Source organism: Trachinotus anak, unplaced genomic scaffold, assembly GCF_046630095.1.
Source record: "Trachinotus anak isolate AG129_WGS33_773 ecotype Australia unplaced genomic scaffold, CSIRO_AGI_Tana_v1 ptg000025l, whole genome shotgun sequence".
Taxonomy (NCBI): Eukaryota; Metazoa; Chordata; class Actinopteri; order Carangiformes; family Carangidae; genus Trachinotus; species Trachinotus anak.
Window position 1 is genome coordinate 8,929,434 of NW_027273876.1, and position 22,567 is coordinate 8,952,000.

The 22,567-nt window shown below is 41.8% G+C and overlaps 1 protein-coding gene across 3 annotated transcripts in view; it reads right to left on the bottom strand.

Moving 5' to 3' along the window:
- LOC139608237 (adenosine kinase-like) overlaps positions 1-22,567 on the bottom strand; it is a 101,142-nt gene that overhangs the window by 18,809 nt on the left and 59,766 nt on the right. For all 3 annotated transcript variants that reach the window (XM_071461742.1, XM_071461744.1, XM_071461743.1), the window contains exon 7: positions 11,195-11,365. In XM_071461742.1, coding sequence (XP_071317843.1) covers positions 11,195-11,365 — 171 coding nt within the window. The remainder of the gene's footprint in view (positions 1-11,194; positions 11,366-22,567) is intronic.

Here is a 22,567-nt window from a genome sequence, read left to right on the forward strand (position 1 = left end):
TAGGAGGAATAAATCACCTGTACCGAGCCCTCCTAAAGCTCCCAGGAGAATGTAACAACGCTGCTCAAGCATGACATGCCACAAACATGAGGGTAAACACACACGCAGGAATAACACACTCCAGAGAAGCAGGAGTCGCTTTTACTGCCTCTGGGAATTTACTCAACAACAACTGATGGCATTTCACTTTAGTTTTTACCGAGCCATTAAGTGGCATGTTTCATCTCTACCTAGTTATTTTCTTACATTATGGTGCGGCTCGTACAGTTTTAATATGCACATCAGTTTTTGTGTTGCTGACAGATTTACATCTGCCATGAACAGACAGTTTAGCTGGATTCCTAACTAGAGCTTCCTCTAACTCCCAAATGCATTACCTCAAATTTGTCTTCCTATCAAAGTTGTGAAAAAGCACTTACAACAAACACCTGCCAGCAACTCAGATTTTTAATTTTTTTCATATAACTCCATTATTTCCACCTCTACTTTAAACAGCTCCGTCCACTTTTCACCAGATGGCGTATGGTTGGGAGAAAGAGCATTTGCAATACCTTCCGCAGTGCATAAGATAGTATTCATTTTCAACTTCTGTCAAATCTCCACTCGCCTCAAGCTATGCTCAATATATAATGCACTGCTGTAAACTGCTTCTGTTTAGAAATAAGGCTTTTCTGGTTACTTTTTTTGTCCCCAATTCAAATCCATTACACCTGAATATCTGTTGACCTGATATCTCATTTAATTAAATTACATATACATTTTTGTATATAGTTTTCTTGCAATGCCCACTTACAAAATGTCTACATTAAAATGAAATATGTTTGATGGCTGACTGGCTCTGCGTCATAAAACATAGTTTGTATGTTTCCCTATGATGATTTGTTTAGTGTCTTATTGTGTTTTCTGTGGCAGGATTTTCTGTGGGGATGGGGCGTGTCATTGTGGATCTACTGTGGTAGGATTTGGACAGGATTTGAACAGCCTCTCTTCATCTTCAGCGTGAACAAAATAGTTTAGTTCATTTGTAGTTTTCAACTGACAGCAACTCTTTAGAGGCTTGGTTCACCTGCAAAATGCCACTGAAATAGATGGAAAAATGACTGTTGCTCGCTGTCGTATCTTTAGTTAAAACTGCTGTCTGCTGTTGTTTTTTTTTTTTTTTTGTGTTCTGCTGTTAAGTTGTTCTCGACACTGCAGCTGTACTGCTTTAAGGGAATTCGATGGAGCATTTTTGAAAGCTGGCGTTCAGAACAGATTGGAAATGGCTCAGGTTTAGTAGAGTCTGGGCCAATTCTGATTCTGTGCATCGATTCAGGGCAACCATTTTTAGAGAATTTACTTCTTGTTCATTCTGTCATTAACAAGTATTTGACTTTACTCAGAATTAGTAGTGTTAAATCATGCCTATTCATTACTGTAAACAGTGTCTTAGAACAAAAAGTGGCATCTATATAAGTGGAAAATGTAAAATAGAACCAGAATCAAGGAAATAACCAAAAATTATCCATTTTGATGAGACTTGTCCAAACTTGAAAGCAGGTGCGGGGTCGACTTAAGCTTTCATGTGACCAATTTCAACAGTGCCCGTGCCTGCCAATCCATTACACACCTCTAGCAACAGCCTCTGCTCTCATCTGGCTCAGTCTGCCTACAAGGGCAGGAGAGAGGTCTCTTTGCAAGCCCACAGGGACAGCAGCGTCACCTACAGCACAGGTCCAAAGGTTAAACAATCGGAAACATGTGCAGTACATAAATATCTCTGCTGATAGCAATCTCAGCACAGGAAAGCAGGGTTTGCATAAGGGGCTTAGAACAGAGGATGTAACCTCAGATAGAGCAGGAGGGAGCGGGCAGACTTTCAGCCGGTCTGGTGGGGCTAATGGAAGCCGTGGCAGCAGCAGTAGCAGCTTTGTGCTAGGGGGAGTTAGTTATCAGACTGATGGCCTTATCAGCACTAAGGGCCTCTATCACACATCTCACCTCTGGGCTCTAACAAGGGGTCAGTGAGCGACGTCAGACTACCAGAGACTGGCTATCTCTCAAGGAACAACACTGGATTAAGGAAAAATGGTGGTTCGTTCAACAAGCAGACCTAATGCTGCAGCTTCTAACCGATTCTCACAGCTCTCATTCCACTCAGACTTCCAGATTTAAGAATTCCAAGGGTTTTGATTCATGTAATTAATGTAAATTTTTGACATAAAATGGTTATCCCCTGCTAATATCATGAATATAATCATCTTGGAGTCAAAAAGTGATCAAGAAAATGCAATTAGGACCCCTAAACGTCCCTGAATAATTTACCTGAGGAAATATGGGCTGCTCACATGACTGAGAACTCGTCTTGTTCTCCAGTGAACTTTTACTTTTGCTCCAGTAAGTTTTTATTGATTGTCTGGAAGCTTGTTTGGTCAAGGTCCACCTGAATTGAATTTTTCAGGATCCAGGACTTCCATAGTTAGAAGATTATTGTTTCTTAGTTGAGCACATGAAAGCAACTGAATCGCAGTCTTGATTCCGGCTCTTTGGGGGCACATTTTCAGGGTCAATACATCAAATTATCTTAAAATTTAAGTGATAGAAATAATGTGTTTGGGTGAGACAGTAAATTAGGAAAATTAGACTTTCAGTTCTCTGAATGCCCTCCAGTCATAAACCTGCAGCTGACGGCCTTGAAAATGTATTTTCTTAATTGCTGATTAGATCCTACATAAGCATGTTATTTTCTGGCAAATTAATAGTAACAATAGCGGTTATTTCACATGAGAGGCTTGTGTATTTCTGTTTTGCCTGTGCTCTTCTCTCTGGTTTTAAGTGGGAAGAAAAAGGTGATGTAGGGTTATTTCCACACATCAATCAGAACATAACAAAACAAGAATCCAACAACACTTTGAGCTGCTTACTTTCGCTGAAAATTAATCAAATTTGATCAAAACACACCCACACAGTCCTGATGAACCGGATTGAGTTACCTTTTGAGTCTTAACTACTATTGATCTGTGGCTAAAGATCTTTCTCTCTTACAAATACAAGATTTAAAACCTAGCTGTTAGTTGCTGTTAATTGCTTATATTATTTTGCAGTTTTGCTGTCATGTTTGTGCAATCCAGTACAGTTATTCTCCTGTTCTCTTCCTGTTTTGAGTGATTATATGCAGCTTTCATTCTATGTAAACTTTGTTCCAAAAAAGGACCTGTGAATGATACTTATACTTTTATTTTTTCACTCTGAATAAAAACAGCCTTGGTGGAAAAGCGTGCAATAAAACTTTTGATGAGGTTGAACCCAACTTCCTTGCAGTCCATCAGTTCCTTGCAGCTTATTACCCAGTAAATTCAACAGACATTTGGTTGCAGGCACTGCAAACAAAGGTCAAGAAAGCAACCGGCTTTTTTCTGCTCTGAACTGCTGAGAACAGTGACCATGCTCTCCTGTGTATAATAAACATATGAGCATTTGGCCTGCTCTATTTACCTCCTAATGAGAAACAAAGATCTGCTCTGGAGGGACTCGCATGCTTCAGAAAATGAATAAGCCAGAGAAGAAAAAAAAAAAAAGAAAAAGAAAAAAAAAAAAAGCTCTCAGAATAATTCAAACCATTTGTGTGCACAGGGGACATGAGAGCTTTGTCTGAATAAATTGGCCATACAAAAATTGAGATGATGTCCAACACGTTATCTGTTGATGTGGCATAAGATGTCCATTTGCCAGATGAAAAGCAGAATGGAGGGCAGCCGCCTTTCAACCAGGAGGCTAAATCATTTCACGTGTATGCATACAACTATCATGTGATAGGCTTTGCAGGGAGAGAGAAATAACCACATGGCTCCTCTAGAAAGAAATGCTTGGCATGGCGCAATTAAAATAAAAACCACAGCAAATTACAAAAACAAATATTTCATTCGGAGCAATGGGCAGATTGAGCTCGCCAACATTTCTAAAATAAGCTCATAGGTTCCATTATCCAAGGCATGAGGCAAATTAACTTGGTATTATGGGTGGGTAGATTATGCTTGCTGATTGTGTCTTTGTCTTTTTCTTTTCCAGAATTGTCTAAGCATGAGGAGAATAGGGGAGTCCTCCAAACGATACTGGAAAACATGACTGTATAGCCTGGACTGTGGGAATACAATCATGAGTAGACAAAGCTCAGTCTTCCCGCCAACTCTGTGTGGATAAGAGGATTGTAGATTTGGGGTGGGGGGGACGACAACCAGCCAAACACCAAGCAGCAGTGATTTGGGAGGACAGACATGAGGGTTGTAAGGGTATCTGGGAAGCCCGCCGGTTCAAACTTCTGCGAGTCCCTCCAGCAACAAGCTGATATCCTGCACTCTCCCCTGCTGTGACAGAAATACACTGGCCTCAGCGCCAGCAGAACGTGGGCACTATTGATCTGCTCCCAGCGCAATATCTCCTCTTACATCCATAATTATTCTCCTTCAGAGGACTCCACCGTGTGCCCTGGCTGCCCGACTGGCTGGCTGGCTTTCTATCCGCCTCCTTGTTAAAGATGCTCTATGGTCTCATATTTCACGTTGCACTGCTAAAGACCCCCCTCTCTTAACCCCGGCATTTTCGAATATTTCATGGTTCAGTCCCAGGGTTGGGGAAGGCGGCTTCGGCACGGCACAATTACAGTGGTTAGTCGGACTCCTCTGGTGGAGCCATGCTGGCTCCCAAAGTACCATGACTCGCAAACAGACAGGCCAGGAAAAACAGAGGAATGTTGAAGAGATCATTCTTCCTCTGTGCTGAATCCTCTCTCTGCCTGAACACAGGCAGGAAAAGGGTAATGGTTTAATTGTAGCAGTTTCAGTATCTTGTAGCGACACTTTTTGCGATGGAGTGGTGGTTCCCACCCTTTACACTGGTGGCCCTTTAAAAGGAGACTGTGTAAATCCTTAGAGAAGAAATAACACTATTTTCCTCTGACAAATGTTAGCTAACATTACAGGAAATGTTAGGTAAATATTGCTGCATAACTGATATTAGTGAGTCAGTTTGCTGACTTGGCTTTTCGCCCTTGTGCTACAGCTGTACGTCAAACATATCAACTGTTTTAGCCCGGACATAAACCAGGAAGTATGTATGGTTCCAAAGGTGACGAGCTGTTCACTCCAACATAAGCGTATTACTGGGCACATAGGTCAAAACAGATTTTCAGGCTTCTTCTGATGCATGAGCATGAGAGTTGTTCTTGGACTGAGCCGGCAGATGTCCTGGTAGCTCCAGCACTAATGAACTGCACAAAAATAACTAAATGACACAACACACCTTCTGGATAAAATTGTAATTTTCAATGCAAATAGTCATTTTGGAGTGCTTGTGATGCTCAGAAAAACACACTTATGATTTTGTTGTGATTGTGTATGGGGAAACATTTATGGTCTGGTGGACTGTGTGACTTGCACCTCTGATTATGGACACTATGCCAAAATTGCCGCCCAGCCAAGAGCTGTTCTTGGAGACTTCTTCCACTCACTCTCATCGGATTGCATGATGATGATGTAATTCAGTGTTTCCCAACTGGTGGGTTGCGGCCTAAAAGTGGATAATGGGTCATTTGTAAGTAGGTTGCAAGAATGTGGGTCAACTTGTCAAAAAAAAAAAACAACAAAAAACTAACTTTTTTTTCAGCAAAGCAGCTGTTGTATTTTCCTGTTCCTTTCATCAGGCATGTTTACTTGTTATCCTGTAAAAACATTTCCAGCCTATATAAGCTGAGTTATAATGAAGTTATAATGGATAATACATTTTAGTATATTTTAAAAGTTTGTTTTAAGCCCTAATTGTCATCTCTTGCTGCCGTGGTCCTTATTTTATTGAACTCTAACACCCAGTTGTATTTTTGTCATTTTAGTTGTAGTAGCAGTTTCGTTTATATTTTGTGAATTAAAATTGAAGGCCAACACAGTGGTCAGCACTATCTCCTCATTGCAAGAGGGTCCTGGGTTCTGAGGGCATATTGACTCAGAACTAGTTATTAAGATGTTCTCCTCAACCACGTTCATCAAAAGTGTCTGTACCTGCTCCAAACTGCCACATGCTGAGGCGGTATGAAAAGCTGCTCGTCGTAGAGAGGGAGATGATGCAATATTTTCCCTGAATACAGGGATAATAGCAACCATTTTCAGGCAGTCACTCAAGAAAGACATTCATAGTCTTGCACTAGGTTGTTCACATGAAAAGTGCTGCAAAAACAGTTGTGTAACAATTGCAGAAAAAAAAAGAGTTCAATCCCTGGCTCACATCTGCACACAGCTGGCCAATCATGGAGTGACGTGGGTGTCAATGTCAGACCATTAGTCTTGAAAAGTTTCAGAAATGGTTGGACACAACCCCACTTATTCAGTGTTGCGGCCCAGTCACATATGACCCCTTGCCAGTGGCTGCATATGTCCATGAGTTGCTGCTTGTTCAACTCATGAGTGATTAGAGAATAAAATCAATAAGTTAAGCAGCTGAAAGGTTCTTTTCTTCTCTTCTTTTCAGTCCTTTTAATCATACTGCACTTTGGATTGTCCTGATCCCAGGGTTGGGAACCACTGATCTCGTATTAAACAATGAATAAAAATAAATAAAAGAAACAAAAATAAAACAAGGCAGTTTGTGCATTTAGCAAATCATCACAGCTAATGTGCGCTATGACTCATCATACAACTCACTGACTGTACGCCACACTGAAGGTCAAAGTACTCTGGCGCTGAACGGAAGGCATGTGACTCATCACAGAAATAGCACATTCAATTAAAATTCAGTTGTGAAAGACACAAAGGAGAGCAGCAGCTAATACTTCATGTCTTTTCCTCCAATGACACATTGTGATTGTTCCGCTTCGCCGGCTTTAGAGATGGTTCTGTGTTCATCCTCCCAGTTGGCCTGTGGGGCCTTGTGAATAAACACATGGAGGTTAATGTCTCATGTTCTTCCCAGTTCTCTGCAGACAGCTCTGACAGGAGGAGAGAGAGAAGAGCCTAAAAGGAAAGCTGTTTCAGTAATACGCTAATCTAGCTCTCACATCTCTTTGTTTTAGGCAGTGAGACAGGATATTTTCCCCAAGCTACAGTTGAGAAGCACATCTCGAGTCCGCTGTGGGTGAGCTGTCAAGGGGAAATTCTATCTCCTTTTTTTTTTTTTTTTTTTTTTTTTTTGTGAGAACACCCCTCATACCCTAAGGGGTCTTTAGTGAACTTGCCATCACCCACACATACTGGCAGCAAAGAGCACGCACTTCACGCACTTCCACAGTCCCGCACACGTCACAGAGGCGATAAACAGCCAGGGGCCTCACCACAGAGATAAGGCTTCCAAGCAGTCTATCAAACAAACAAAGCCAAATGACGAATCTGGAGAGATGTTAAGAAATGACGCCATAATGCCCATGTATCTCCTCCGCCTGCCTGTTTTTCCATCCACACAAACACACAGACACACACATATATATATATATACTTGTACAGCCTGTCCTGGAAAAATCATTAGAGCCCCCGCCACCCTGCACACACACACATGCACACATACACACACTGCATGCAGATGTAGAAAAACAGGGCTGAGAGCCAAAACGCCTGAGGGGCTTTTCATGACAATAACCTTCTGTAGAGCTGCTTGTATCCTTCCACCTAGATCATGGAGAGGTGCTGAGGGATGGATGGGAAAATAAGTGAGATAACCATACAAAATATTAGGCGAGGAACATTCACACAAAGTACAGAGGAGGAAGAAATCCGTGTCATTTTGCTCTCATGGCCCGGAGAGATGGCAGGCTAAATGCTCTTTTAAAACAGCTTGAACATTGAAATGATGATGGCTCCTTTTGCCTCAGCAAAGCACATTAATACATAGCCGAATGCCATTTCCACTTTTGTTAAATGGCTCACCTATTGAGTATTCAATTACAATGGCTGTCTCTCGTTTGGAAGACGGGGCTGGGACCCATATAAATAAGCTCCCTCTGAGTGTGGAGCTGCAGAACGCATTGGACAGCAATGGAAGACATGTGGAGCTCCTGTATGGGGGTGGTATATAATGTTAATGGCAGAGGAGCGAGGAGGTTGTTGGGTATTGGCTGTGGGGCAAGAAAAACTAAGCTCCTCATCTGTGGTACCGTTTTATTAAGGAAGCACATTTTTAAACCATTTGCGCAGATAAAAAAAAAAGAGCCCAAGCACATGAAATGATCTAAATTGAGAAAGCCATGAATCCTGGCTTAGAAAAACATCAGTCAGGGTGATTAATTCAGTCTTGATTAATTGTTCCATTTGTCTATGATATGTCTAAAATTCCACAATACAAATCCGCCAGTAATGGTCCAATCCTTTCCCCCCCATTGTGTGGTTTATCTCTTATGCTCAAATAGCAAAAGCAAATTGTGGCTAATTTTATCGGCGAATCCACTGGCATGTGGTTTTTCCAGCAGTAATGATTCCCTCATTCGGGCCTAATTAACTGCAGCCATTAAATGGAGAGAAATGTAATGCCCAGGGTTCCATGTCAGGTAGTCAGAGGAGGACAGCACAGGAGGACTCAATTAGGCCTGTGCTGTTCCCAGGTTATCACACGACATGTTTGCCAATTAAGTGAAGTAGCGTCTGATGTCTGTGTGCCTCCGTCGGCACCATCTCAGAGGCCCTGGCAACGCAGAAGCGACGTCGCTAGCCTCTCCACACACCCCCCTCCACCTCCAGACAGACACTACACTATGCCCCAAAAAGGCAGTAATTACAGGATGGATGGGAGACTGTTATATAAGTGCAAAGCTGCTGATAGGCCAGGCAGGGCCTGCTGATGCCAGGTTTCAAACAAGTACCAGCAGGATCGAGTTACAGCAGAATAACCCAGAGTAGACTCAGTCAGAGACACAGACACATTTCAACATCTGAAGCAGGCAAAAACAAGAGGAGAAACAGCGGCTATTGACATTTCTTGGAGTCTGTGGTGTTGTTGTTATGGAATTTCAAATGATCAAAAGTGAATTGTGATCTGACTGAAATAAGATCCCAGTCATGACAAATAATCCAGCACTCCACTCTCAAAAACTTCAATCCTGCCCAAAATCATTATCGGTCGCTTTCAAAACATGAGATTTTACAGCTGCTTTAAACATATTTCCCCAAGTGTGTGCAGCTCTGTATCGTGACTCAGAAAGTGTGGGAGAGGAAGGAAGAGACAGGCAGACACATTAGCCTTCCCTTATGGCACATTCTGCAAGGCTATAGGAGTCAGTCTGCATGATCCTGACTGTCACTGACTTGTTATGAAAGCATCACGGGCTGAGGCCGATCCATCACTTTGGGGGGTGGAAGTTGGGGCGAAAGGAAGGCCGGGGGGGCTGGAGGGGGCAAGCGTGGGCGAGGCAGCCCTGTTGCCTGTCACTCACCATGCACCACTGCATGACCGCCAACCTTGTCTGGCTTGTGCACAATGGGAGGTCTGGGGCTTGACTGTATGAGCAGTCATTCCCCACTCCCTCTTCCCAGCAGCCAACACAGAGGAAGGCCAAAAGGAGTCAAAACACTCTGGACAGGCATTAGTCCTATACAGACCCTGGAAGACCTCACTGCTTGAGGCGGCTGAGTGGTGAATATCTGCTCTGTTTCCCAGTGAATCTCTTATTTTGGCGGACTTAGCCCGGTTCAATTCCGGAGAGCAAGCCCTGACAGAGTCTCCAAAAGATAATCTCCTTCAACAAACATACATTGCAATTATCCAGAGTCATTAAACTGTAATGACTGGAGGTGTGAGCAAACTTCTTACGCAAACAGTTACAGTACCACCCACCCGAAAATACATAACGCTTGCAAAATGTACACCCTGGTTTAGGAGACAGAATCGTTCCTCACAGCAATTAGGGAGTGAGAGAGAGGTGCGTATGTAAAAGGGGGGTTTTATATTGGGAGAGGAAAGAAAAGAGGAAAAAGCTGAAGTCAGCAACAGCAATAAATCCTCGAATGCTGAGCAGTTTCTTCCAGATCTGTCCTGGTCTGGGGACCCCATCTCTACCCAAAGACAGAGCTCTGTTTAGTAGCTTTAGCAGTGGGGAAGCGAGTTCAGTCCAATGAACATACACCCTACACCCTACACCCTTCACCCCCCCCCCCCCCCCCCCCCCCCCCCCCACCCCCCCCTCTGAAGGTGCAGTTTGTCCAGGCGGTGCCTCCGACTCAAGCTCAGCTGGCCTGTTAGAGGATACTTCCCAACAGCACCACGGTCTGTGACCACAGCTTGACCTCCAACCAGCTACTCACTTCCACAGAGCCGACAGAAATCAATAGATTAACCGGCATGAAATGGTGATGCGATTGAGATGAATGATTACTGGGCTAATTCTTATTCATCTCTTTATGTTGCAGTGACAAGTGAGAAGTTAAATTGATAGTGAGGAGAAACAAGAGCAATGAGTGGAATGAAACAGTGCAGTATAAAGCGCTCAGACAGAGACCATACTTCACCAACACTGCACAGTCCTTTGAATTTGAAATCTTAGTACAAATATTCAGTCTTACTTTACGGAGAAGCTTAATCCTGACAGAGAATACTAGGACTTGGATGAGGATGAATTGTGTTGAAGTTCAAACTAAATTCACGACCATTGATTCACAGCCATTTAAATAAATCATGTTTCAGTAGCATTATCTATATGGCCGTTCATATTTTTCATCAAATAGACTACGCTTTGGAAAATGATAGGAAAGCCATAAAGAATTTTTAAAAAACCACACAAACACACACACAGAGGAGGGAAAGTGGGGGATAAAAAAAGACAGCATGTTTGGACACAAGTCAAGGAATCTTACAGGCAGTACCTACACATATGCTCAGCAGTGCTCTCAGCTAAATGCCAATGTCAGCATGCTAATGACAATGCTATCAAGCTGATATTTAGCAGGTGTAATGTTCACCGTGTTCACCGTCTAAGTTTAGCTTGTCAGCACGCTAACATTTGCGAAATAGCACTAAATACTAAGTGCATCTGAGGCTGAGGGGAATATAAGCATGGCAAAAAAATCCCACCATGTTTAAACTTGTAATGTCTGAATTCAGGTTTTTGAGATATCCTACGAAATAACCTCAAAAACAAACGGGGAAAGGCGACTGGAAATATGACCTCTTTTTGTTGACATAAATACAAGTTGTACACCTTAATTAGAAGACTGGATTAGCAAATGTCCAAATGTGTTGTTTCACTTACCGTCTCGTTGCCAAACAAGATGTCAACATAAGGCATGATCGTCATCAAGGGCTCTTTAAAGAACTGGCTGATGAAAGGTGCTGAGAGGTTCATGCAGAAGATTTTGTTGTTATCTGAAGCGTGCTTCGCCACCTTGAGGATCGACTCCGGGGACACAGTCAGGAAAAAACCCTAAAAACAAGACAATAATTTTTACTTACATCAGGTTTTCAGCAGTTTGACTGACATCAACTAAATCAAACTAATTAATACAGTGCTGTGGTACAGGCTGCATTATCTGTGTTTTGACAACACAACATGGGCCAGGATGGACTGAACTACAGACCCTTATGGACGGAAACACTTTAAACTAGCTAATTTGTGGGTTTTGGATCCTGACAAAGCAATTTGAGGATGACAAAGGTTGGTATTACTGGAATAATACAGGAGTTTTAAAAAAAAGCAGCGGTAGAGCTCAAACATTTATCTGAAATGTTTTCTTAGAACATACACAGAGCAACAAAGAGGAGGAAAAAGGGCAGGAAAAAATCCATCCAGGACAAAGCCTGTGGCTGGGCTCCAGGCTTCGTACTGGAGGAAGCAACATGCACGTATCCGATGATAGGGCGAACAAAAGTCTCGTCTGGACTCTCCTTACTTGGAAACAAGAGAGGCAGGTCCACTCATTGTGTGAATGAATACAAATCAGGTAAGAAAACACCTTTGTGTTTCAGGTGGAAACCTGAAGCGAGACTCTCCTGCAAGCCACACAAAAACACTCCTCCTTTGATACTGATCTTCTTAACCTTGTTTTTCAGCAACAAGCTGCTCTGTAAAACCACTGTGTCACAATAGGGGCAAAGGGGGGAGGAAAGTTTCAGCACAGTGATACATTTAATCTGGCTGAAAAGCTTCCATTGTGGGCTACAGTGCAGTTCTCATTAAAGCACTATGACATTTGCAGCAACGGAGGAGCGACCTCCATGAAAAAGAAAAGGGTATGATACCGATGAATAGAGGGTGACTCTGTAGTCAGTCAAATGTACAAGGCATTACAATACAGCTATGCTAAGCAGGTGAATTCTTTATTACACATTCATGGCGTCATTCACTCTCTGGGCAGACATTGTTGCTCCTCTGTGGTACTGTATGTCCTGTGGTTTTTTGGAAAGGTCTTTAAGTTAAGGCCCAGGTCAGTGCCTGTAGTTGCTGTGTCACCGTACCATCTGTTGAAGACTAAAAAGGTGTTTTCAATGGGTCCGGGAGCACAGAAGGAACTCACTCTGGGCTAATGGCCCATCAGTGACCCTGACATTTTTCTTTTGCGGTGTGCCAACGTGTCAGAGGAAGGGGAGATTGTTTTCTGACACAAATGGTCTTTTTTTGGTAGTTGAAAATAAACTGTCATGGTTACCGTAATGTTAACACTGATCAAAGGCCGGCGGCTCGATCAAATATCCTGAGGGGTGGTGAACTTTAAAAGCCATGCCACAGCTTCTCTAATCACACACTGGCTCTGTGTAATTCACAGAGCCAGTGTCATCACATTAAATCACCCAGAACTCAGCGCTGAAATACATTAACTGATTTCTGAATAAATTATGTCCATGTAATACTAAAATACTATTACAGACAATTATTATTTGATCACTGAAGTCCCTTTGATTTGATTACTTATGGATCTAGAAAACGTACTGCATCCAATCCAAGGGAAAACATATTACACTCAGACAGAATGGTTTCAACATGCTAAAATAAAGCAACACAGATGAAAAGCATGCATCATAAAATTACACAACAATCTTTAAAACCTAGCATCAATGGAAATCTGGCATTGTGCCAGAAAACTGAACTGCTGAGATGGAAAGCCACGCTGATTCTGACATTTAGTCTTGTGATCAATTGAGTTAGTAACTTCATAAGGGTTAATGTTTCATTCCATAAAAGTGTATTAATCTTTACGATGTTCTGGTGGACAAAAATGCAGAAAACCCTGTAAACTAACCCAAAAAATGAATCTAAATAATGAAATACAACAGTAACAAAGATCTAACTGATGAATCATGGAACCTTAACTCTATATCTGTCATTCAGTGTACACATTCATAAACATCTGTCAAAAATAATCAGCTTTGACACACAGAATTTTTTTTTTCCCAAATCAATCCACTTTATAAACCTTTTTGTGTGTCTCTGTTTTTGAGGTCAAAGTAATGCTGCAGGAATCTCGTTCATAAAAATCATACAGGCCATTTTTTCCACAGGGCTCCAAATGTTGTGACTCCAGTGGCTTGTGGGGGGGAAAAAAGCCTCAGTCTTAGCCATGTGAAATTCCAGTTCCCAACAGTAGTCTGTGCCGACTACGAAACAGGAGAAGTTAAGTCTTTAGTGCTGCGGTGCAGGTCATGTATCAAGAATACCAGCTCCAGTTTCCCAGGTGTCAGAAAGCCTTGTGAAGTGGGGTGACTATCACATTTCCAGGTCAAGATGATCAAAGCCATGGGTACACTTCGTACAATTTCCACCCAGCCAAAACATCCAATAAAGCATTCAGAAATGCATTTTCCTGGCAGACAATAATGCGGAGCGATGCTTGGCCATGTCAAGTGGTAATTTGAGGTAAGAGTTGGAAAGGCAGGGCATCCATTTTCAATGTTTACCCTAAAAAGAGGAATGACTTCCACTTAGTCACACAAAGAAAATGTCTAAATGCTACTCTGAGATGAAATTAGTGGTAATCTAACCATAGGTCCTAAACTACACAGCAGCAGCACGCTATCACACTTTCCCCTGCATTGTATCAGTGATTCCCCCAGGGCTGCTCACATCTGAAAAGCTGGGTGTGATGGATGGCATGGTGTCACCAGGCTTAAAATAAAAGTGGACATCTGAAGGGTAAAAATGATCTATTTTGGGAAGGGCATTTTCATTTACACCAGCAGCAGAGGTGGTCATGGAAAAAGAAAAAGCTTTTTTTCCCAGGTCTATTTTAATTCTGCAGGGATAAGGGGGAGTGTTCAAAGTACTGTGTCATGAAGGTTTTGTTTGACACTTCCTATTACTCAGGAATGACAGAGGGAATTTAAACCATCACCACCTCAGAGAAAAGAGTAATTATGGCAACTGACATCGCACATAATTTCATCAGATCTTAGTCAAATTTATTTGTACAACCACAAGTCTTACGTTTAGGGCATTACAAGCTAAATACCATCCAACCTTAAAGCTGCTCTTATCAATATGTTTAGATTAACAATTGATGGAATCACTGTGTAATGTAAAAGGGATGGCCTGGGGTGACCAACCCACAGAGAAATATCAACTTCACAGTTCCCCTTGCTTCTCTGGCCCACATCTTTACAGTTTTGATTGAGTCAAAAGCGTCAAAAGTTTCCAGATGCAGCAGGCAGCTGTTTTCATCAGCTGACTCCTACACAGCACCAAGCCGCAGGCAGACAATGGCAACTAGCTGTCCGAACATAGTGGGGGAATTGATGGAGACCAAAACCAGAGCTAAAAGTCAATATTGTAATATTGGATCTACATTCGTGGTGGTCAGATGTGACTCCAGAGGAAGGCTGAGTCTGCTCAGTGTGGAAACAGGAAGCTGTTTGCTAACAGGTTTGTGATATCAACTTTATAAAGAGATAATATGTCAGTGTTGTGTTTACAGCTTGTTGCAACGCCACGAACTGACCAAAAAACTGATGAAAGAAGTTTTAAAGCTGTGTTCTGACCAGCGTAAGTACTGTTTCAATAACCAAAGTCTACTCGTTCATTTCAGTAAAAGCACTACATTAAGGGTGCCGCTGCAGAAAACGGTGGATCGTCTGGCAATAAAACTAAGCCTGATTCAACTTTTATTGTAAAGAAATATAAGTTGATCAGATGTGTTCAAATGCACATGGGAATATTTACTTCACGATTGTCCAGATAGAGGAGACCATGATTGTTAACGTGATAATTTCCACAGTTGTTAAATCCTTGTTTTGATGTCTGATTAGCCTTCAGAGGTGTGACTGTTCCTGGATCGTACTTCATCTTCTCACCACTACCTGTAGTAACATTGTGGCTCAGGAGGTAGAGCGGGCTGTCCTCTAACAGGCAGATCGGTAGTTTGATTGCCGACTCCTCCAGTTCACATGTCACAGTGTCGTTGGGCAAGATACTGACCCCCAAATTGCAGCCGATCTATCTTCAGTGTGCGAGTGACAGAAAAAGCTCTGTATGTTTCGAAAAAAGTGCTGTATGAATGAATGGCTGAATGTAGTGTGAAGTGCTTTGAGTAGTTGATAAAGCTCTACATGTCCATTTACAATTTGCAGCCCTTTGCGTTTCTTTGATGAAGTGCTATATCAGTCTGAATACAGCCAAAGCCAAATGCAACATGAATTCAAGGATTCATGTCTTGGTGCCCACTCCGGCTGGCTTGAGCCGACTCATGGGTTGTAGTTAACCTTTCTTCAGCCTCTGTTGGCCAATTGGAAAACTCATGCACTGCGTTTGAAAATAAAAGTCATTATTATAGATGTGTGTCTTCACCCTGTTTAGTACAATGTCACACTACTAGACTAACAAACCACATTATTGCTCTGATACACTGTTTGCAGTTTGTGATTGTTCTGCTCAGTAGATGTTTCTTACCCAACTACGACATCACATCCTTTTATAGTGCTATGCATGGGGGAATTTAATTGGATGGAGGGCTAATGTGACTCTGTGTTCAGACCCTAAAAGACAGATAAGGAAAAGCTAGACACCTCTGGAGCAGCAACAGAGTAGAAGCAAGCAATGGTTACTACTTGTAGAAGAGTAGCAGAGTCACAATAAAGAGAAACAGAAATACCGTGCTTAATGTACTGACTAAAATTTAGCATATATACAATTTTGAAAAGTGATTTTGTTTCAAGTACAGAGGCGTTTGTTCTAGTAATACATTTGTTGTTGTCAGGAAAGCCCTGTGAGCTACCCGGCAGTGTTTCAAAGCTTTTCAAAAGCCGCCCCGGCCATGCTATCCCTGTCATTACCATAGAAAGCCCCCCATCATGCTCTCTGGTGCACAGGGTTCATTACACAGAATTAGATGTCACACAGATCAGAGCGCGCGTGATGCCACACACTGCTCTCCTCCTCAGTTATCTCTGTAAAGCACCGTTGTGAGGTGGATCGATAGCTGAGGTTTGGAGCTTCATTAGCCCAGTATGACTCCATCTCCATCAAGACACCTCTGGCACGCTACGCTAGTGTTGCGAGATATATTTTACTCCCCCGATCCTGAAGGTCCTGCTGTTTTACACCCAAACACACAGGGACAAACAAGACCTTCACTCATGATGGGGGGTATGGGGAATCTGTGTCAGTCTCTGGCTCGATAAACAGCAGAAAGAAAGAGGACAAACAAACAGAGGTAAGTGATTAATGGTGTCACAAAGTGCCTTGAGTGGAGGAAAAAAAAAAACTACAAGGATGAAAAGACCTCATTTAAGGCTTTTCATTTCAAATGAAAATGAGTGGGGGGAAAAAGCTACAAAGCAACTGGGATTTTCACAATGCTAATGATGTTTTGTTTGCATCAAAACGGCCAGTTGGATTCATTTAGAACCAAGTTCAATTAAACCAACAGAGAAGATAAATGCACAACAACCTCGCAACATGATTGAGCATTCCCTGCACTTTTAGGATGTTTGATCTGACTGCAAGGCGATTCAGCGGCGCTGATAGCATCTGCCTCCTCTTCTTCTCTCCTCCATTAAGAATGATGTTCTGCTGAAGCTTATCAGACATCTAGGAATTCATCCACTTCTTCTAAGGGAGCTGGAGGGAGGCCAACTGTACTGGAAACAGAAGGGAGGGCCGAGCTTTTAAAGGCCGCTCAGAGATGAGGGAAAGGGGCTATCATGTCGGCCCGGATCTCCAGGGTAACATAAATGTGCCACAAAAGCTGGATTTAACAACTGGGCAGAGACATCACTTACTAACAGCTGCAGTACTTATTTCTAAAACATTTTCTCTGGTTTAAATATTACCCATTTTCGAGCTAGCGGATATTTTTCCCCGAAGTCAGGAAGGTCTCTTGTGGTGTATGTGAAATATGGAGATGCAGCTAGAAGGTCGTGGCGATAACCAAACATACCTGGCCAAGGTCGTCTTAATGAGCATGGATAAAACAAGGCATTAGAGCCAACCACAGAACACTTAAGGGGAGCGTGTGTCACACTACCAGCCTGCAATTTGTACAACCATCAGAGACTGTAATTACATTAACCTCAGACGCCTCCACTCTGTAAAGTAATGCAGGAAACTACTTTCTAAGGAAAAAATTAAAAAAAAAAAAAAAAAAAAAGGTTTTTTAAACTCCAACTTAAGGTGAAGGTTTTGCTGGCATCACAACATTGGAAGAATTGGTTTGATTAGAGTGTTATCTCACTAAAAGTAATTTGAGACCAGCTTCAGGGTCTTTTCAAATGGCTGCCTCTTGCTCTCCTGTTAAGCTCTACAGCTTCAAAAATGTGTTGGCCAGGGGAAGAGGCCAGCCTGAGCGGGAGAGCGGGATGCCAAGGAATGTACTTAAGATCTAAAACAGACAAGATTTAAAGCCAAGAGCATTTAAATGCCAATACTAATCCACAAAATAATTCACCGCAGAGCACAAACTGGCTCTCTCTTACAGATACCATATGTTACCTCTGTGAAGAGATGAAACGCAAAAACGATGCCAGAAGAGGTGCTTTCTTCTCCTAAAACTGTATTATCTTGGTAATGAAAAAGAAAACCATACTCTCTTCATGTTCTAAAGCAAACCTATATTTCTCCTCTCTCCGGTTTCCAATGTTGTTCTTGCCTCCATCATTGGGAGATTAGCCCAGAACAAACTGTTTGGTTTGCAGGGAGTTAAAATTTGCTAATGCATACACTCTCAAGTGTCCTTGTCTGCCACACTGCACTTAATTAGCATTTTAGTGTGAGCAGTACTCTCTCCTTCAGTACCTCTGAAGGGGAAACATCACTCTTGACTCACACAAATACACACACACACACACACATACACTTTTGGAGTCAAGTTGAGCTCCTGTAGTTTCTTACACGAAGGGAAGTTTGTGGGGGTCGATGGAAAAATGGGATAAAAGTCTGCGATGTGAAAACAGATGTCGGGGCCTCAGAGTTGTCTCTTCTCAACTGGCTTGAAAGGACATATTAATATATGGGTCAGATGTATAAAGCAGAGGTTCAGTGTCGGAGTGTCGACGCTGCAGATGGGTTTCCAGTTTCAGTGACTTGAAGGTTGTGCACAGACAGAAACCAAAATCTCCGCAGACATTCCTGCTGCTGGGAAGTGAACATTTCCAAATGTGCCACTCTGTAGATGTAAATGAATTAGTGCACTTCGCTTGAACACTGAAATGAGGGACCAAGGAGACAATCTTTCACTGTTCGCAGTCGCTCCGGTGAAAGCTAGCGCACTAGGTTGGAAAATTACAGGTAATTGCTGAAGCCATTGAATCCAGTTTGGTTTTGGTTGAAAGACTAAAATAACAAAGCTCTGATTGCTGAGAAGACAAGGGCAGGGAGCTCGGAGGCCCTGTTGCTAAGAGTTAATTTGATACATATTTCTCCCCCTTGAAATGTCTGAGGTACTGGCAAGAGACGGTGAAAAAAAAAATGAGTGAGAGGGAGGGTGAGACCCCCGCTCTGCCTGCAAATACTATCCATCTGCCATATTACATTTAACCAGCATGAAAAGCTAAGGGAGCGCCCTTGCACAATATTGTGTGAAGGCTGTCAAACTCAATGCAGGAGCTCGGTGCCCACTGCTCAGAGCTGTGGACGTGGGGCCGCTTAAATTCTGTCTAATAATAACTTCTGACTGTGTGTGCTCAGCACCAGCAAAATAGGAGAACACGTGGCTAAAAAATAACTTTTAATTATTCATGACTGTTAAAAAAAAAAAATCTAATTGAAACTGTAATATGATGGCCCCCGGACGAAAACACCAACAGCTATCAACAGCTTTTTGCCTAATCGCCAAATTAGACATTGAAATGAGTAAAGAGAGAAAAAAAGTTGCTGCAGATTTGCAGAGTGCAAACAAAAATACGATTTTTTTTGCCGAACATGCATGAATACTTGCTGCTGCTGTAGGTTGTTCCAAAGGTGTTTCATATATTATTTCACAATTTATGTTTAAAAGAGGCTCTCCAGTGATATTGTATTGCACTTCCATAAAGCCAGAGCCAACGGCCACAATAGCATCAGGAAAAGCTGATATCCTTGTTCCTGGATTCAAGCTCAAAGGATCCTGGATCCTACACTTCCCATAATGCAACATGACAATGTCTTTTCATTGAAGCCCGCCCGCCTGGCTGGTTAATACCCATGACTTTCAAGCTCCATGCCCTGAGTTTGTAAGACAGGCTCTCAGCTGATTTGTAATCACAACCAAAGCCGCTCTGAATAGCTCCTCCTGAGCCACAGACATTATACAACTGTCTAAGTGTTATAAGTAGTTCCCCTCACTACCAGTAAACTGACCTTTATGAGTAAAATCAGCAGAGTGCCGCTCCAATGCCGATCTTATTAAATATTTATTAAATGATTTATGTTGACAGAAGACTCTTAAAAAAGAGATTTTTAATCTCAATAAGACTTTCCTGGTTAAATAAAAAACAAATAACAAAACTTACCAATCATATCTGACCGTTTAAAAAATGTTCAATCCAAAAAAGTTTTCTATATTTAAAATATATAAAAAGATTTATGAGCTATGATGAAACAGAACAATAATCAATATAACAATTAAAAAATCATTCTCATGATCAATTAATTAGACAATAATAGGTCAACTGGCTGACCACCAATCCAAAACCCCTAGACGAGAAAATTCACACTGGAGAAAAAAAGTGAATGTTTGGTATTTTACCTTCATAAATGACTTGAAAGTTGTTGATGAATTCAACTACATTGATCACTTGTTTCAGCACTAAATCAATCATATTTCCCCCCAACCTTTGAGGCAGCTAACTCCAAAACAATAAAATCACACTGAGCTGACACTGAGGTTTCAGTGTCTTCGAACCTCAGTGAAACAACATGGTGCAAACACTCACTACTGGCATTACTACAGCACTAAAAATCAAGCTAAAAAAAAATCAATTGCCTGGAGGCAATAAGTGTGAACTTTCATACCCTGAGCCCAATTTCCTTGAAAGTGGAGGTCCTAAATCAAATCAAGCTGAGCCAATGCACTGTGGAATTATGCAAAAAACGACACAGCTATATAAAATGACAACTGGCAAGAAATACTGTCAAGGTTAGGAAACTTTAGAGCTTGTTTATCCTCTTCCTGGTGCTGTGATGATGCTACGAGTCAACTCTGCTTGTCTTTGTTTACAGTCGTGCCAAGAGGGAGAAATACTGAGTGCACACAGGTGATGTAAACATACAAAGAGGAAGCGCTCAACAGAAAGTTTACTAGTCTTGTCGATGCAAGATTAAGTTCTATAAAGACTCTTCTGTTGCTGTGGTATTTTGATTGTTAAGAAAAGGAGCCCGTTTCTCCTAAAACTTGAAATTGCCTTTACAATTCACTGCTGAGTGAAGAGTGGTACTTCCCTACCTGTGCATGGCTAATCATCATCATCAATATCTTGGTGACTGACCTTTTTCAAAGGAAAAATAACAGCAGACCGAAAGACACTGAGGGAGCTTTCAAGCTTTTAAAGTGAATGCATGATATCATTAAAAGTTGGCCACCACTCCTGCACTTAGATTCTGTCTGTGACTTATTGTGAAAGTTCGCTAAACAGACATTTTTCCTCCCTCAAACTACTCAAATATTCGCAGCGTAGTGTGCTTAGAGCTTCTCCCACGTGAGAGTAGCATCTCGGGCTGAGATGGCTGTAATCACAGCCAGGAAATATGAGTCTTCCCTGAGAATCAAGCAAAATCTAAAAAATCACAAAATTCAGATGCTGATGGTAGGCGTCAGGGTTGTCTGCCAAAAGCACAAGTAACAGGGTGAAGAAATGTGTTAGATGTTAAATTAAAATTGTTCAGAGGCATTAGCGTACTGCTTGCCTTTGATAATTCTGACTACAAGACTTATTAGCCGCGGTGTATCCGATATTAACTCTCTACAGGATAGATGACTAATATACATCAGGGACTTGTTTCATGAAGACATGTTATACTTATCTACAGGGCTAAATCACCCTTACATTAGTCTTGGAGTAGTCTAACACAAAGCAGACACTTCAACAATGGAATTAATGCAGTTCCTACGCTTCCCCAACTTTTGTTGATCAAACCTCAATACCTCAATACCTCTGTACAAAGGCAGTGTTGGAACAAACCATCAGGACAATCCTGTAGTGCAGGAAGTAGGACGGTATATCGCTATCAGAATGGTGAGGAAAAGGCAAGTAACAAAGGAAGACAGACTGGTAGGTCAGGGGTTCATCCTACAGCAAGATAATGGCCCAAAACATAGCTCCACGTTATGTCAGAACTACCTTCAAAGAAAAGAACTAGACGGTGGCTTCACATGACAGGAAACCAGCACAGTCTGCAGACTTAGACCCCACGGAGCTGGTTTGGGATGAACTGGATAGAAAGTGAAAGCAAAGCAAGCGAAACCTCCAAACAATGTCTGATGTCAGTTAATTCAACTGATTCAAAAATGCTATAGAATAAATTTAGTTAAAGAAAAGAAAAAAATCCATGATTTCTTTTTTTCCAAGTCTCTAATTGTTTATTTATTCGATGCTTGAGTTTCAGATTGTGTCTCAATTTACCCAGAATTCATAGAAAATTAATCACCTACCATAGTCAGCAAGTACAAAGTTTTGTGCAGCTCATGAACTTCATGAACTACATTCTGTATATCTCATAAGTCTGACTATTAGTTTTTGATCTACGCTACAAAGTCAAACATAACAGCTTTAAATCAACATTTACACCTATACTCACTTCTTCTTCTCGCTGGTGTAGGTTCTGGCCACTAAACCGAGAGCTTAAATTGGTCATAACTCTGTTTGTTATCACAATATTAACAATAAAGCTAAATGGTCTCTTCTCTGTGTGGATTTTAAACCTCTTAAGCCAAGACTACAGAGAAGACCGGTCACTCTCCTGCCTGATTTATTATGACGAGAGACTCTCAGACGGACAGGAGAGTAATCCTCAGCTCCTGCAGCCACGCCATTTTTCTAAAATTTCAAAGTGCTTGAGATTTCTAAGTGGAGCAGCCTAAATGAAACACACGGTGTGCGGAGTGCTACATAGGAAATGTGTGAATCATCTTTCCGTAGCATACTGATAGTACAGTACAATATGTGCCAGTGTTTGGTGACTGGAGAATTCTCCTTCAAAGACAAAGAAACATTAACAAAAATTTGG